The sequence below is a fragment of the Pseudopodoces humilis genome, chromosome 19 (assembly GCF_049639895.1).
Source record: "Pseudopodoces humilis isolate 2021_Gansu_Grassland_sample_001 chromosome 19, ASM4963989v1, whole genome shotgun sequence".
Classification (NCBI taxonomy): domain Eukaryota; kingdom Metazoa; phylum Chordata; class Aves; order Passeriformes; family Paridae; genus Pseudopodoces; species Pseudopodoces humilis.
Genome location: NC_142218.1, coordinates 11,866,711 through 11,884,972, shown reverse-complemented (window position 1 = coordinate 11,884,972; position 18,262 = coordinate 11,866,711). Strand labels below are relative to the sequence as shown.

General features: G+C 38.0%; 1 protein-coding gene and 1 long non-coding RNA gene across 3 annotated transcripts in view; one reads left to right on the top strand and one right to left on the bottom strand.

Moving 5' to 3' along the window:
- LOC148182827 (uncharacterized) overlaps positions 1-11,946 on the bottom strand; it is a 42,779-nt gene extending 30,833 nt beyond the window's left edge. For both annotated transcript variants that reach the window (XR_015774160.1, XR_015774159.1), the window contains exons 1-2: positions 11,785-11,946; positions 9,726-9,817 (exon numbers count right to left, since the gene is read on the bottom strand). This is a non-coding gene — a long non-coding RNA (uncharacterized LOC148182827). The remainder of the gene's footprint in view (positions 1-9,725; positions 9,818-11,784) is intronic.
- A 397-nt stretch (positions 11,947-12,343) lies between these two features.
- CIMIP1 (ciliary microtubule inner protein 1) lies at positions 12,344-15,923 on the top strand. Its single transcript, XM_088064765.1, is given in 5 exon segments — positions 12,344-12,381; positions 12,463-12,495; positions 12,944-13,025; positions 13,753-13,851; positions 15,660-15,923. Coding segments are annotated over 5 exon segments (516 nt in total).
- Positions 15,924-18,262: the final 2,339 nt, after the last annotated feature.

Below are 18,262 nucleotides of genomic sequence, written 5' to 3'. Positions count from 1 at the left end.
GTGGGAACAGGATTAAAGGCATTCAAACAAAATTACAAAAACAACTGACACAGAGAAAGTCTTTAAATTCTGATTTTTTACACCAACCACTGCTTTAAAAAACCACCACTCTTCACCATCTGATACCACATAGAACATTAAGATTCTGTTACTATTACTGTGCTGAAGTATTTTCTTCCAAGGAAAAAGATACTGGCGGCAGATACAATTTTTGGAAAAAACCCAAATCAGGAGGAGCAGAACATGCCACTTCCATGATAATCTATGATATTTTTCCAGTCCTATGACCTTCATTAAAAAATTTTGTACCCAGTCAAGTGATTAAAGCGATGAAAGGTCATTTAGCACTTTCTACTCCTTAAAGGCATTCAGTCACACTTTGTGCTGCAGAAAGTGTTTGTCTTCTCTCAGTGTTTACCACCACAGAGCAGTGTCATGATGGAAGAGTTGTTCATTTCTCTTACATCAGTTACACTTTAGTACTAAAAGCTTCTATTGGCTGACTCTTTCCTTTTGCTACATGATCACAGCGAAAGACAAATCTTAATAAAATTATTCAGGAAAGACTTCATGGATTGTGTCAGTCTGACACTCTTATCTTCTACTTGGCACCTTGTCTGAGCTGCCTTAGGGCAATTCCGGTCACAGTACCTGTGTTTTGATATATTTTTTACAAATATCAATGCAAAACTAAGTTTATCTTGCATTGGTGTTAATTGTCAAAGATGTTCCAAACAATAGTTTTTCTACTATAACAACCATACTATTTAAAAGAAATTCTCATTTCGTATCATAGAAAAATCACAATTGTTTTCCGAATCACTTGATTCACTTTGCCAAATCAGACAACAAAAGTAAAACTAATCTTTGAGCTAGAGTAAGCTGCTGAACTTACCTGGCTGCTGGAATAGTGAACTCCCAACATTATGAGGACTGGGAAATTGAATGTCTAGTTGATTTATTATTGATTATTACCATTATAAAGTAATACCCACATGTCCCCTCTGAAACCAGGTCCCTCATGTCTTAGATTTTATAAAACAAAGATCAACACAGAGTTCCTGTCCTGAATACCTAAGAAGGTATCAGGTAAATGACACAAGTAAGGAAATATTACTATATTCTCTCTCTCTCTAGAACAGAAATGAAACCTTAAGTAATTTAACCAGAACAGAGAAATTATTCTAAGCTCCAAGGAGATCTCAGGTTCCCTGAGGTTGATCCATGGGATCCAGACCCATAATCTAGGTGCAAGACAACTCTTCCACTCAAAACATAAATTAATCATTATTTCCAGATAAACTTAGATGGCACTCTTCTCTCTGGCCATGTCCTTCCCAGATTACAGAGAAGAACTGCAGTTTTAGACACTACATGAAGCCTAATTCTATCATGAATTTGAAACTGGGAACAGGAAGAAAATTAATCCACAACACTTTTTTTCTTGATCTTTCCTCTTTTAAGAATTTGACTACTGTTTATATTTTAATTGCTGAATCACAGATTAGTTTAAAGCTTTTTTTTAAATTTTTAAAATTTTTTTTAAATTCTGTCACTGTAGATTATATGTGGGGCATAAACTTATTCACTTTAAACTTGCCTTGGCCAAGCCATCATTCTAATTGGTTTGTGAAAAAAATAATCAAGTTTATAAGATCATGGAAGCTGGTAGTTACATTTGCATACTGACTAACCTTTTCTTTTTCCACACAAATTGTTCTATTCCTTGGAAAAAATTAATCAACAGATTACTGGGAAGGAAAAAAAATCTAAATCCATGCTTGAGTACGAACAGTTTCCTAACAACAACCGCCACCGACATATGTGCACATACACTGATACAAAATTGCGATCTCCCAAAAGTTTCTTAAAATTGGCAACACAGCCTCTCCTTATCCAGGACACACTTATAAATTCCAAACCAGACAACTTAGGGTTGGGAGGCAGCACCTGTGTTCTAAGCAGTTTTTAATTTCATCTTTCTTAGACCAGACACTAAATTTGTATGATCTATACTCAGCTTGCATGGTGTGCTTAATGCTTTTACATAAGAATATCCTTCAATAATGGAGAAATTTTTTTCTTTAAAAGATGACATTCATCTCATTTACACAGTAGAAAGCTACAGTTGAATGAATAAAGTACCCTGCTTATCAGTGTCCAAAATAATAAGGAATTAAAAGCTAATAAAAATTCCCAAACTGGCAAGAGTCTTGCAATTTGGAATTTGTTGGAGAGGCAAAATGCACATGACATTCCAAAGATTCCTAAAATAATAACTCATAACTAACAGCGCTATGACAAGCACAGAAGGAAGAAACAGTCAGTAGGATACAAACAGCACCATGTTCACTCACAACAGGGTTCAATGTGTTGAGAGGTTTGGGGTTGAAATGAAGGCTCATAGTGGATGTATTCTCACATACAGCAAAGCACGTAGAAAAACTCCGGAATCATCCAGTTGCTTAACTGGCTTGAATCCTGGCAAATAGAAGTCATTTCCATTGCCACATTTCAAGGAAATTTACACAGACTTTGCCTTATAGTGTTTTATAAGATGATCTTAAAATAAAATGCAGAATTTTAAAAAGAAAAATAGTTACCAGAGAATTTGAAAGGGAGGAAAGAATTCATAGAGAGTAGAGCATTTTCATGTTTTCAGGTATTTCCATCCTTTTCTATTTGTTGGCTGATTTGAGCTGCAACATTAAGCACTTTGGCAGAAGAGAGTAGAGAATACACCACCTCTCTCATTATTGCTGCCATCCTACAGACCTCACCTCACAAGCATGAAGAATCTCAGCCAGACAAAGTTCTGTCACCATAGTTAATGACAAAGAAGCCACATCACTCTCACAAATTAAATTTGGCTGGAAGAGTAGCAAAGAAAAACAGAGTGCCAAGCATATTTTTGTTTAGCTAAACGAAAGGACGTTCTATCATTTCAGCTAGAACCCATATGTCACTCATACCAAGGGATATAAGTAACACATTTCCTTCTGAAGAAAGAACACAATGAACCAATTAATCAAACCTTAAAATGAGGATGAAAATTATTACAGCCATTTGTTAAAATACAAAAGGGCATTAAGAAAACAAACAGCAATATCTGCTATGGTTAATGCAGTGATATTTCCAGTATCCCAGGCTTGCAGAAAATTGGCACCTCTCTGGGACTTGAGCACTTCTGAATGCAGGAGTTTCTTAGCACTCTTCTCTGGTTCACTAAAAATGAAGAGATTTATTCTGTCTCTACCTAACATGAATCAGGGATAAGACTATTGAAATAGATGTGTCTGATTCTGCACTGGCTGAAGTCTTTTTCTAGAACTTTGTGAGGGCATTTTGAAACCCTATTTATGTACTTAGATGACACACAGCAAAAGTAGTGTTGAGCCCATTTAACTACAACCTAAAGCTATGAATGTGAAAGCACCTCCAAAGGGTTGTGAATCCTATGATGGTTGATAACCCATCACATAATATTAGACACATAAAAAAGGCAACATAAGCTATACTAAATGCCAGGAAATGGAGAAGCAGCCTCAATTAATAGGTTCACCTAATGTGTTTCAGTTATTTAAGAGTTTCAAAGAGGTCCATGACATCAAGACTGCAGTACTACAGAGATGGAAGGAGATGAAGGAAGGCAACATAGCATAGAACCACAAGCTCCACATCCTTCACCATTTTACCAGGAAGCGCAGGTGGGACAATCTGCATGGACTTTCAATAGATTTTTCTGAAAACTCAATCTTATAACATTGGCCAGGCAAATTTCACAGACAGAGCTACCATCCCTCCTTAGACCACCGAGTAAATCCTAGTGTGTTATGTGTAGAATCAAAGATAGATACACAGATAAGTGAAGCACATCACTGTAGTCATTTCTGATGTGCAGCTCTATCACTAGACCTTTTCCTTCAGCAAAAAATAAAACCAAAACTCTGGAAATTCGGAGAATAATTTTTCTGCCTTTTTCAATGTCATTTTAATTTTTTTCAATGTCAGACAGAAAAGCTGTGCTAATTTCATTAGCAATGAAATACGTTCCTCTTCAAGCCTTTTTTCTCAGCTGCAGCAAAGTAAAACAAGTGAAATACAAAGCATGGTGCTGTTCAAGCAAGTCCTGGATAGTTCACAGCCCAGAGCAGATAATTTCATTTTATCACAACACGTTTGTTGACAAACCAAATGAGGGACCCTTCCACAAGGAAGAGCGCTTATCCCTAGTGTTAGAGCAAGCAGCTGGGCAGCTCACATGAGTACTTGCCTGGCCCTTGGACAATATTTTCCTCAGAAGCGGGACTTTCTTACAGAGACACCTGCAGAAGTACAAAGAGCCTGGAATTTAGTCCACTCCTGTGAACTGTTGAGGCATTTTAGACTCACAGAATGGGTTAGGCTGGAAAGGACCATACTGGGTCACCTGGTCCTGCTTCCACAGTGTCATCCCAGAGCTCAGCGCAAGCACCCTAGAGACTTCAGGATTTAAGCACAGAAAGGTATTCCATTGGTTTCAGCGGAAAATCCAGGTGAGTGTTAAGGATTCCAGTTGAAAAGAAATTCAAATTAAAGCCCTCATTCCAAGCAGTTAAGCATCTGCATTGCCTGCTTGGATGAACAGTAAAAGTGACTAAATGAGATTGCTAAATCTAAAGTTATGCATGAACAGAACCTTTGCAAGAACTAACCCCCAAAAAACTAAAATTATCAAATTGGAAAAGCAGCACTCAATTTCATTTACAAAGGACAATGCACCGGTGGCTATTGGTCTCTTTATTTAAATGGTGTTTATTTAAAACCATTAATTAACAGAACCCTAAGATCACACATAACATTGCCTGGGTAGAATTTCTATTTCCACACCATATACACAGGAAATTCAAAGTGAAAGGCTTAAAAGCTTAATGCTGTGAAGACAGAAAATATTAAACTTTTCAAATCCTCATTTCTCTGGCCTTTTGCTCACCCCAGTCTCCTATCACTTTTTTTTCCTTAAAAGACATTATGTGTTAGGAGAGCAAAGCAGCCCCGGGAGGTGATATTTTACCATTGTCTGTGCCATTAATGCAGTTAAAAAATCCTCAGACTGGAAAAATCAGACAGATGCATCTTCCAGGTTCACATGTGCCAACTCCATCTGTTAAATCATTAAAACACAGGCTTGGCAGATTCTGGAGAAAAACACATTTGTTTTCACTATAAAGAGGAAGAGTAAACTTTCTTTCTGTTCTTACAACTCACCCCTCCCCCATAATTACTTTAATGAGAAAGTCTGCATGGGTACTATTTAAGATGCTACTGAAAGAGGTTTTGACTGAATTGGGATGTGTATGTGTCGAGTTATATGTCATAATCCATGTTAGTCAAAGCACTATTAAACCAAGGTCTATAGATACATTAAGGTGTTTAATCATTTACCTTTTTATTGCATATATCATATTACACCACCTACTTAAACACTGATTTTCCTTACAGTAATGAGCCTGTCCAGGTTAATTTTAAAGGCACAGCTTACATAAGGAGCAGCAAACCTAATCAAAGCCACCAAACCTTGAGTGAAGAAATTAAGGACAATAAACCTTTTTTCCAAATCTCTAATGAAAAAGATTTTTTTCTATCTTCAGGACAAAGAAAAGCAACAAGATCCTAACCTAAATTTAATACTAACATTCTATGTTTTCCCAATAGCATTATTACTGGTATTGCAAAAATAGATTTATGTTTTTTCCTACTACAGCACTGTACAACCATTTTTACTATGGCAACACTACCTATAGTGCATACATCTAAAAACTGAGCATTTTGAGTGCAACTAAGTATAAAATAGGATGAACCTACACATGAGTATGACAGTGTGAATAATTTAAATCCCAAGACCTCCCATAGCTGTTATTAAAACAACAGATTGCTGCTGAATGTATTTCTTTCTTTCTGTATTCTACAACAAAATGGAATTTCATTCTCCAGGCTTGTTACTTCAAGTAAAATGTATCCTATTTAAAGCAAATGTTTGGAAATTTTGTCTGTTTTGTGTTTGCTTACAGTTTTGCAGCTATTTTCTATCATCATCTACGCAGAGATTTTCTCTGTACAGTTCTTAATGGCAGAGTAGAGAAATTAAAAGCTATTGGAGATCAAGACATCTACCTTGGCAAAATAAACACATTTTCATGAAGAATATTCCATTGCAGTATCCTGAAGTTTCACTAAGTCATCATCTCTGCCATTCTGTGCATCAGGGCTCATAAAATAGACTTGAAACCGAGATCCCACTTTGTGTGTTATGTAACTGCAGCCCTTCTTTCTGCCAAAGTACCCACTAAGTGGCTGTAGGAGCTGCTTCTTTCCCAAGAAGAGGTTGAAACATTTCTTTGACTGGAACTGGCAATTCTCCTTCTTTTGGTCATGGGTGAATTGCACCCTCATGTTTCACCCTCCTCCTCTTCCAAACAACTTTTGAAAAACCTGATGGCACATATTCCAATCAGCTCTCTCTGCACAGAGCTGATGGTGCACTCTGTACTCCGCTCCCAGCTACGATTCTTTTACTTATGCAGTCCTAGAAGTGTTCTTAGAACCTTGCAGAAAACTGCAGAACCATTGCTTTGAGTCATCCAACACTTTCCCAAATGTCCTCTTTCACATTACCTACGCACCACTCCCATATGGCTGGGGTCTATCCAGGGAACTGGCTGCAGCTTCGCCACTGGAGATCAACCTCAGTTAAGAATAAGTGGAACAGAAAACTTTTCATCCAATATTCAGCAACATAATATTTACAAACTTATCTTTTCTATAGTACCAGCAAAATTTGAGAGCTGTTCTCAGGCAAGACCAAGCAAGCAGAGTACAACATGAGTGCACCAAAGAAAAAATGGAAACACAGGCAATATCAAAGAACACAAAACAGAAAGGGTACTTAAAGCATTTTCCAACAAAAACTGTTATTCCAAGTATGTACTTTCTAGCAAGTATTTTAATTTATATGCTCAGAGAATGCAGAGGAAAATGTATCCAAAAGAGACAATAACTTCATCATGTGATGGCTACAAATAGAGAAATTTGAACTTATAACAAATACTCTCAAATGGGAATACAATTAGATGCTGATATCCCATCACTGCCTGCAATCACCCTCATGGGAAGCAAAATTACATGAAACTAACAGAACATTCACTTGTTTTAGAATTTACAGAGGCTCAAGAAAGTTTCACATGCATTTTACCTCAGAAACAATGTGCTACTTATTCTTCCTAGCAATGATTTTTTACATAGCATTCTGGGATCAAAATGTAATTTTCAACAATAACATATTTTCTGACATTCTCTAAGGAAAAATTACTGGTTTCTTCCCTCTAAAAGGATTTCGATGGAATAACATCTGTGTTGAGATTATTGTGAATATGTTAAACTGACAGCAAGTCTCTAAGGGGCACTGCTCATTAATGTTCTGTGCATAAAATTAAAACTTGAAATATATTTTTCAATCCTTTTTGAATCATTTAAGCAATTCTCATGCAAAGAAACTATTGTGCAGCAATAATATATTTTCAGAATAGGCTATGAAAGCTATTAAAATGTCCCAGACCCCCTGCCTTTCAGGCAAAAGGAAAAAAGGAGACGCTTTCTGATTTGAAACATGTGCTGTATTGAAACAAAAAGTACTTTCAAAGACCATGAAGAGTTTGATTTCAGTTTATACAATGCAACAAAATTTAAAATTCTGTCTTTCTCCTTCATCTTTAATTCATATGGTGCCTAGGTAGTTCTCATACCAGCAGGAGAGGTCTGTTAAGTGTTGCACGTTGGCATTTACAAGAGATTTTTCCAGTGGCTACAAGTGGTGGCTGTATTCTTTGAAACTGCATCAGGGCAGCATTCTGCAAGCTCTCTGCAGCCAGAACTGGGGAGCTGTGCTCTGAGGCAATGCCTGGGACTCAGGGATTTTAATGCAAACACCTTCTCCAGTTTGGAAGTGACAAACGTCTCCATGCCCATAGAACAAATACTTTTGTTTGGAGGGCATGTATATTTCTTCCACTGCGTACAACAGAAATATAAGTGTATCCATTAGGCTTACAGTAAAACAGTCTCTCATGTAAATCTTTAGTTTGAATAAAAAGGAATGAATCTGCTCAAAACCAAATAAAATTCCAGGAATTATTGAATTTTTCAAGCACAGAAATCTGCATAAAGCTGTAGCCGTAAATGCCATTTTATGGATAAAAAAGGAACATATTATCATTGGGAAAACAAACATGCCCTTGCTTTCAAAAGCCACTGGATAATTACAGCCACAATAAGATGAGAGTCCTAAATTTTGAGACAACATATAATAATTCTAACCAGGCTGTTGGATTACATTCATAAATGGAAATTCAGGAACTCCAATTAACATGTTCTTGATGTGATAGACTTTAACAGGGTTTTTTAAAATCAAACCAGCCTGTGTCAATGGGACTTCATTACTTAAATCACAGTAATCATAACAAGGCAGTCTCAGGCTGTCTACATCTGAAATTTTATGTAAAAACATCACAAAAAGACACTGAATTTATGCTCAAATATTCCTCTTTTAGACTTCCACACCTCACATTGCAAACTGTGGAGCAGCAAACACAAAGCTGCCAGTACTAACTAATATTTTTTGGTAAACGTTTTCATTGCAGAAGCCTAAACACAGATACAGAAATGGATATATAAACACCTCAGCAGAGAGCTTCACTTTCAGAGGTTCTGACATTGCTGATGTCAGAGAGGAAGACACAAGATTAGCGCAGCTGAAAGAAAACAACATAGCTGCTCTTCAAAATTTTAGATGTGAAGGTGGCAGTTTTGGGTGCGAGGTGCAGGCCTTGAGAGACACAGAGAACACACACTGGTGCACCCCACTGCGAGTTTCCTTGGGCACATCTTCATTCCCCCTGCCTCACTGCTGTTATCTGCCATCAGTGGAGGGCATTTGTTCCACTTTTCCAGCTGAAAAATCCAGTCAAAGCTCTGCCTCTACAGAGCTGCCAGACATCCAGCAAAAGCCATAGCACCACAGGAACGCTTGGGACTTACTGGTCACATACTGGTTTAGCAACTGAGCTCTGAGGTAATTGCCCAAATTGCGAGCATGTGCTGCTCACAGCACACACGTGACACTGCCCTGTATTTCCACTCAAAAAACAGCATTTACAAACATTTCTCCAGCAGGACCCTGCACAGCCCTCTGTGCTGGAGCTACTCCCATGAAGAAAGAATTCCTCTGTGTAACCATCATCTCCACAAGAAAACCAGTTTCTGTTATACCAGACCATTGCTTTACAAGTGTTCAGAAAACAGGTACAGAATACAAAGGTTGATTTAGCAACAATTCTTTAGCACTTAAATCTGAATATCTTGTGGTCTCAAATCTCAGCGCATTCCATGGGAGCGGAGATGCTCGTAAACAACACCCACAAACCCTTACATAGAACTCAAAAGAGAACAGGCTTGTTTCCGTCAAGTAATTTCAGACTGTGACACATAAAGCTTTTGTGTACTTACCTGGATACTTTTCTCCATAAAAAAGGAATATACAAAGCCTTAATATTCTTGTATCACAGTACACATGTAAGATTTCCAGAAAACCAAAACTTAATTCAGATTTTCAAGAATGCAAATGTTAACAAAGCCAAAATAGCATTATAGAGAGTCTTCTGCAACAGTAGAGGTTTAAGATATCCACCTACCCTGAGTTGCTCATTTCAGCTCACACCACCTTTTCCTGTCTCCATTCTGTCTGCTGCCTCCATGCAGAAATACAATGGCTAGCGGAGCTGTTCTGTGAAAGGAATTAAAACTGTGAACTGACTTTCTGCAGAGCCTATTTAAGCCTATTTGGTTCCCTGACTTATTTCACAGAGCAATACCACCTGTGTCTGTGTCAACACAACATCCTAAAATATTGGAAAAACCTGGACCTAGCACCCAGCACTGCCCTCCTCCAAGCCCTCATGCATTGCCCCATCATGTGCAGGTAGAAGCGTTTGTACACCTACACAAAAAAACTGTATTTGTATTTAAAGCATCTCATTTTCCCCTTGGTTAGTTTTAATCCCTGTCAGCCAGTACCCAGATTGCATCAAAAGACAGCACCTCAAGCACTTCTTTTGACTGAGAAAAGGGAGGACAGAGGCTGTAAAAAACCCAAACTGCTTCCACAAGTGTGGAGAAACACCTGACACAGGTGAAAGGTTTCTCAAACTCCAGACACTAATTACAAATTATGGACAAATTATAAATTATTAAAGAACAGTTGTGAGCTCTTGTTCAACAGCAGCATAACTGAACAGCTGAAAAACTGGATAATTCCTAATCAAATGGCAGGAAGAACTGCAATTTCAGCATTTATGGCCACATCCAGAGACAATTCACCCATGTTAAAAGCACCAAGCATTGAGACTTGATTCTATTTAGAGGTGATACATTGAGTGATGTAGGACCTTCTTCAGCATTTACCACATGATAACAAATGCTATTGTATGCAGCTAAAAGAGCCAGACTTCCTGCAGAAGACTGGAATCTCAGCAGACCTGTGTTCCTGTCATTCAGTATCATTATTAGCTCATTAAAATCCTACTTCATTTTTTTCTCATAGTGCAATTCTAATATTGTCCTATGCTCATAAGAACCTAATAAGACCTATGACTAACTACTCATTTACTACATCCCCTCATCTGAGAAATAAGTGCAAAAAACTTGAACATCATATATTTCCACAGTGTTAGTATAAGAAGTTCCATCTCTCTTGACAAATGCTTGTGCAGTTTAAGCCCTGACACAGTAAACTATGGATTTGATTGTTTCATTAACAAATTATCTTTTTCACAGAAAGCATCAAAGCAATAAGAAGACTCCTGAGATAAATGTGACAAAGCAGCAGGAGTTAATTAAGTAGGACAATGAGTAAGCATTTATGGGTGTGATAGGAGACCCAGCTGACTTAATTGCAAGCCTAATTATCAATTAGAGAATCAAGAAATGGCATGTAAGTGAAATACTCCATTTGTTGATACTTTAATGATTTTCAGAGACTCAGAAGAGCAGTATTAATTTCTATTTTAGAACTACAGAAGGCGTTTTTATTCTCATCTCACTCAAACAGAGGTTCTTAGTACTTCTAAAATGACTAATAAATGTATATAGTCTTCTCATACTCCAATATTTAAGAGCTTCAGGTCCTTTGGATTTTTTTTTAAAAAAAGTCTAATAATTAAACATTCAAACACACTGCCTATAAACCACTCAGATGAAGTCAAAACCTTTCTGCATTTATTTTCTAATAAGGATAATAAGTGCCCAGCAGTGTGAGAGTCCCACTAACTATTTCCAGGGTGTTTACATAAGTCAATTTCCAGACAACAAGAAAGAGGTCGGGGAACCATTTAAACCCAGGAGGGCAAAAAGCCAGCTGGCTTCACTCATTGTTGAAATATTTTATCCAGCAACTGCAAGAAAATAAAATTACAAAAAAATTCATGTAGAGCCAAAACTATTAATATATTGGAACACAATGAACCCTTTGCAAGCTGTAAATATATTCTTGGTTCTCATATAGAAGCCATAAAGTATGCTGAGGTCTTTCTCAGCACTTCTGTCATAGACATGTAGCTTGTAAAGAACATTTATCAGAAATAGATCAGACAGACACTGTATCACAGGACTGGTGTTGTTTCCCAATGAAATCACCAAAAACAATTTTGGCGTGTAGCAAGAAGAACCAGGAATAGGTTAAAAAGAAGCCTTTACCTAAACGTGTTTTCCTTCACTTAAAGGCAGACACAAAAAAAAAAAACTACGGAGCACTTCCCCTGCCCTCCTGAGGGGCCTCAGGGAGCGGGAATTTTTTGCTTTCTTTCCCCTGAGACATTGCTGGGGTACCCCTGGAGAGTTCCCAGAGGAAAAGAGAAGGGGACCCTTTCCTTCACAGAGTTTTGGGCCACTTGCCAACTTTTTATTACACGAGTTATTACAGGCCCCTCCCATTACTTTGGGCCCGCCCCCCCGCCATCTTGTGCCCGCCTGAGGGGCCTCAAGAAAGCAGGGAATGGGAGTTTATTTTTTTCCTTTTCTCCCTGAGACATGGCTGTGGTGCCTCCGGAGAGCTCCTAAAGCACGGGAGAAGGGGATCCTTCCCCTCAGAGAGTGCCTGGGCACTTCCCAACATTTTATTAAACACCTCGACGCCCTTCCCGCCATCTTGTGCCCGCCCACACGAGTTCCCGCCCCTCCCGCCGCCGTTGCCCCGCAACGCCCGAGCGGCCGCGGCGCGTCCCCGGGGCCGGCGGGGCTGAGGCGGCCCGGCTCGATGGAGCCCGGCAACTTCATAGCGCAGGACAACAACTGGTAACAGCCCCGCCGGCCCGGCCAACACCGCTGCTCTGCCCCTGCTCCCGGCCACCTTCCCCTCCCGCCCCGCGCTGACAGCTCTCGTGTGGCTCTAAAGAGCGTGTGCGCTGGGTAATGCTTGGTTAAAAAGTCAGGGCTTTTCGAGCTGGCTGCAGTGCACCCCTCCTTCCCCCGGCTGTGGGGTCGGGGCATCTCGTCAGCCAACACAGTAATGAAATGTATATGAAATGTAATAGGTAATGTAATGTAAATGAAAGTATATATAAAAGGACATTGGTGCTTACTTTTTGACCTCCTCCGCTTGTTAACAAAACATAGTTTAAAAGCAGCGCGTTCACATGCAGTGTTTGAAACCTCTGCAAAGTATTTTCCCACTAGTTCCGAGTCAGACAAGGATAATTTGTATAAAAACTTGCTGTTTGGAGATGGAAGTTTAAAGATTCCTGCTAAAGTGCTGTGCTTTGTGACATCAATAGTAGGGTTGGCGTGTTGTTTTTTTTTGTTTTTTTTTTTTTTAATGAAAGTTTTCAAAGTAATCTTAAATATTTGTTGGTTTCAGGAAAAATCGTGTTGAAAGTGAAAGAGATTCTGCAAAAAGATGGGCTGAAAAATGGGGATTTTTGAAAACACCTCTAGAGGAGGTAAAATTGAATGGCATATTATATGGACTTGTGCACAAATTTATCTGGAAACAAACTTATGAGAGCATAGAAGACTAGAAATTTACTGAGTATGCTTTACTACACTGGCATTCAAGGTAGCAATTGTATTACTTTATAAATGGTTCAAATGTTCAGTTTTCTTCTGAATAAAATACATCTAGTGGTAATTTATATGCTGTGCATATTCTGATGTATTTCTCTTGAGAAGCATGACTCCTAATAGTGCTAACAAGTACTAGATGCACACTGACAGGAAAATATTTCCCCTTTGTCTCTCCATATGTTATTTTAAAAATCTAGGGGAAAAGGTTCCAGCTAATTAAATTGTCAGTGGGGGAATCTACAACAAATGAAAATATTTGGAGTGATGTCTCTTCTCAGTGATGTTTAGATATTAGAGAACAGTAGCACATGATGTTACATTTGGAATCACAGTATTTCATTGCTAAAAAACAGGATTGATGCAGTCTCTGCATTGTTATAAATGTAGTTTGCTTGTCTTCTGAAACAAAAAAAATCCAGTAATTTCCAGAGCACTGAAATAAGTAATCCTGCTTGAGGTGGAAAGAACAGGAAGTTCACATACAACAGTGAGGAGAATGGTGTGGATATCACATATTATTAAGTATTTTAAAAGATAAAGTTTTTAAATATTTTAATGTAATTTAAATATTTTTAAAAGTTTTTAAATATGTTTTGGTTTTAGTTGATTGGAGATGAAAAGAAAGGAGATGCAAAGCCCAAGCTACAGCTTCCAGATCACCTGCGGGTTCGACCTGTGACACCTGTGGAAAAATACATTAAGGTTCAAAAATTAGATTTTAAAATTGCAATACAGCAACATCTGTCTCAGGAAACCACACAAGTTCTGAAAACCAGTTGTCTTATAGAGGGGGGTCTTTAACCAAAGGTCAAAGTAAACTGCATTTGCAAGCCAAACTATGCTTTAAAAGCATTTGTTTAAGACAAGGAATTGCCCTTTGGATATGGTTGTAATTTTTCTACCTTTATTTAAGAGTCTGCTTTTTGGCAGAGACAATACCACTGTCCTCTTCAGTACCACAAATTAATAAGAAGCCAGTTCTAATCAGCCAAGTCATAATTATTTTGTTTTATATGATTTATATGTACATTCAGAGTCTTAAAGCTGTCAAACAGCTGGAGAGTAGAATATGACTGATGGTTTAATTTATAAATACAGTGTGTCAGGGTCACCAATGAAAAGGGTGACTCTACAGGCAAGTAAAGCAGTGACATTGGGAGAGGAATGTACTCACAAAAGGGGAAGCAGAGGACAGTTAGTCCACTTAGAGAAGATTAGGGAAATAAAGGAGATTGGAAATTCTTACTTGCTGAACTAGCTTTCTTTCAAAGGATTCCAAGGGTGGGGAGATAAGGTAAGGAAGTAGTAAAAGCTTTTACTGAGATTACATTAAAATAAAAATTAAGAGCTAGTGCTGAGTGCAGTAAAGAAATGAAATGGCATCATTTCTGCCATTACTGCTACTTGCTCTTCAGTTTTGTCCCAAACCTCCAATCTCAGTCCAGCTGCAGTTTCAGTGGAGTCTCAGCCCCATGAGGGTGTTGGTGCATTAACGAATCCTGCAGTCACCAGCTGCTCCACAAGTGTGCAGAGAGTGGTGCACATTGGAACAGAGTTTCCATTTCACCTCAGAACTGGGAGGAAGAGAAGGTTGGCTGTGATTTAGGTCACCCGTTACATATTCAGAGTGAAGTTTCATACATCCTTTTCAGAAGTGTCTTTCTGCACATTTACCTTGTGGTAACAGTCAAATCTGTTCTCTCTAGGTTAGACTAATAAAAGCTCCTGCATAGTCCCCTCCCCCAGACTGAAAGTGGGACATGATTTCCTTCATTATCCTGCTCAGTGGGTGGCACTTTTGGCCATAAAAATTATCTTTTCTGAGGAGCTGCTCCACCTAAATATCACAAACATTTTCTAATCTTGGCCAAAGAACAAAGTGAAGCAACTCTGGCAAGAGAACTGAAACATTGTTCTCTTGCTGTGTATTTCTCTGCTAAGTCCCCAGATGCTGAAATGATAGAACGTGCCCAATTGAGATGATTCAGCCAAAGTAAGCACAGCAGTCACTGAACAGTCTGCTGGCTTTTGTTTTGTTTCCTTTTTAGCTAGATTAGTTGCAGATTAACTTGCTGCTCACCCATCTTCTAAAGTAGAAGGAAGGTAGAATGAAAAAGTAGTTCTTGATGTAAAAGCCAGCTTGGTCAGTAATATCTTTGGCATTTGGATTTAAAATTATTATTCCATAGCTGCATTGCTATCAAGTATATTACAGCAAGGAGAAAACACTATTTCTCTCATTTTCAGAAGTTAATTAGTTTTAAAGATGATTATCTTTGGCTTGAGCCTTTTCCATACATTAGAATTATATAAAAAATTCTAATAATGTTAAGCAATTAAAGACCTTAGTATTGAACCAAACTTGGGAAAAATAAATTCCAACATACTCTACTAGACAATGACTTGATTTTGGTTTTAGAACACTACAGCACAAAAGACAATGTTGCATGACAGAAACTTCAACCAAAAACCTTTTCATCATTCAGTTTTACATGTTACTTTGATTTTAGGTGCTTCCATCTCCTCCAGTACCTAAAACTACCCAGGGATTTATTGGCTGGAGATCAGGTGTTCCAGAACTGGCACTTGAACTTGATTATCAAATTCAAAGCTGCAAAGGAACCGTCAGTAGTATGAAGTGACCATGTGAGCCCTCTGAGTGGCATTATGAAATAAAGAGGCACAAAGATCCATCTGTATTCCTAAGGAAATATCCTGTGGTGGACTGCTGGACTGTTGATCATTCCTGCTTTTTATGTAAAAATCCACAATAATTTTGGTGAAGTGTGAACATTTTCATTTTACTTGGTTGAATCAATGGCATCCAAGCTGTTAACTCTGTTTCAGAGCTTCTGCTTGTAACTTAGAAATAACAATTAATAAACTCAGATGAAGATCACAGAGCATGTACTATTTTTTAGCACTAATACAACTATAATTTAAACATATTCATTGAAAGTTGGAATGACAGTGCAAATATAATTGTTTCTCCATGAGAATCTACTCATAAAATACACTGGGTTCTGTGTTGGGTACACTTTGCAGGTATTTTCTGTAGTTACACATATAAGTAAGTGAATAGTTCCCAGTAAAGAAAGTACACAAAGGCCACAGTGACACAAAGTCACTTTGAAAAATCAGTTTTAGTATCAAAATAGGGTTTTCCATTAGTTGATCAGTATGCAACTGGATTACAAAGGATTTCTATCACCTCAGTTTTGTGTGTACCAATATTTGCACCAACCAGGGAGAGATGCTCAGAGCCAGCAGGTGGTTACACTAGGAGTTGCTGGGGTAGCTCCCTCAGTGCCTTGGAGTTCAGTCTTGTACTTCACTGTGCACCTGAAGATTTGCCAGGATTTCTGCAAACTCAGAAAGAGACTCATTGAGCTGCAGCAACTGTTTGCACAATATAACTCTAACTGGCCAGTGTTCAAACCAGAAGGTTTAAACCAAAAAGAGCCTCCAAGAAATCAACACAGGCAGTTCCCTCTAATTCCTTATCATTTAAAGGGGAAAGGTTTTCCTCTTTATCCCTGCTGCAAGATCTCCTTTGTGTTCTGCAGCCATCAATATCTACTGCTTGAGTCAGCACTAGGTCCTTGGCTTCCACAGCTGTAAGGCAGCTGCCAGTGTTTGTTCTTCCCTTCTTCCCAAGAAATGACTAACAATGGTCAACATCCCACCTTTTTTTTTTTTTTTTTTTACTTCCATTTCCAAATGCCCACAAAATAATAATATTTTACTTTTCTCCATATTCTTTACAAATAATGGAGAACTGAGTCATATCCTTTGGAAAGATTATCCAAAAGGAGAACACATAGCAGAAGTAACTTCAGACACTTTACTTAAAAACCAGAATAAAGAATAACTTGGAATCAGATTCTGGAAATTGAAGTTAAATTGTAGTTTAGCTACTAATCATAACCTGTGTACACTGTTCTTTGGACAACCAAGATAATAGTAAGAGCAATATTTAAATTCAGTGTGCTTTCCCGTCATGCCAGGTTTGTATCTCTTGCTTATTTTAATCATGTGATATGTGGTTCTTCAGTTTAAGGTCATAAGATCTTATTCTTGTCTGATTTATATAAGCAGGTATAATAATGATTAATATGAGCAATTAAATTACATTAATTCAGGCCAAGTAAAAGGGGAACTTCAGTAGCTTTTAAAGAGTTATATTAAAGAGTCAAAGCTGGCACCAAATACCCAGTGAATGTTTGTATGGAGTGAAATCCAAATCCAGATGAGCCATGGTTTGATTTTGAAAACCAAAATAAATTCTTTGTCCAGTATCTACAGTTGGACATTCCTGACTCTTATTCCAATGTCTGAAGATTAATTCAGACCTTACAGTAAGGGTTTTGTGTTATACATTCTGTCATTTAAGGTATCTTTACTTCAGGAGATAATTTGATAGAGACTAATTTGGGATGTGCAAGGAATATAAGCTAAAATTTTCAGTCATTTCTGAATCATATTTGTCCCATGTATTCAGGATTTTGGTGTTATGGTAAACTATAAACATGACTATTTTTTCCCCAACACTTCTACCATTTTACATGAAAATAATTGTGTAGAAGTTGTGGATTTGCAGCTGACAAAGGACTGCCCAGTCATCTGCCCCAGTTGTGAATCCTAAAGGTCATTACAGAATTATTGTATCATCCTGTTGTGTTTGAAACCTGGCCTTTAATTTGGGGAAATTAACCTATTTATTTGAGCCAGGTTGGGTACATAAATGCCACTGCACACTGTAAAATATCACACATCTCCAAGGTCAGGACAGTGTTAGTAAACTCTGCACACACCAGAAAATGCTTCAAAACAAAATTAAATCACTTCAAAAGCTTAACAAAAGTCTAATTCTGAATAAAAGTGTTAGACCTGTGTTTCTGTGCAAGTCAGAGCAGAACCAAAATATGAGAACAAGATGTAAGTGTATTCAGATGTCTTTGATGCTCCAACCAAAATTTCATTTGGTCTTTTGTGAAGCTTCTGGTGAGCACAGGGAGCTCCAGAGCAACTTCTTGACAAAAATTCTTCAGAAAGCTGAAGTCATCTGGCCTTTATTGTTGTTTTCAGGTAAACTTTGCTAACAGACTCATTT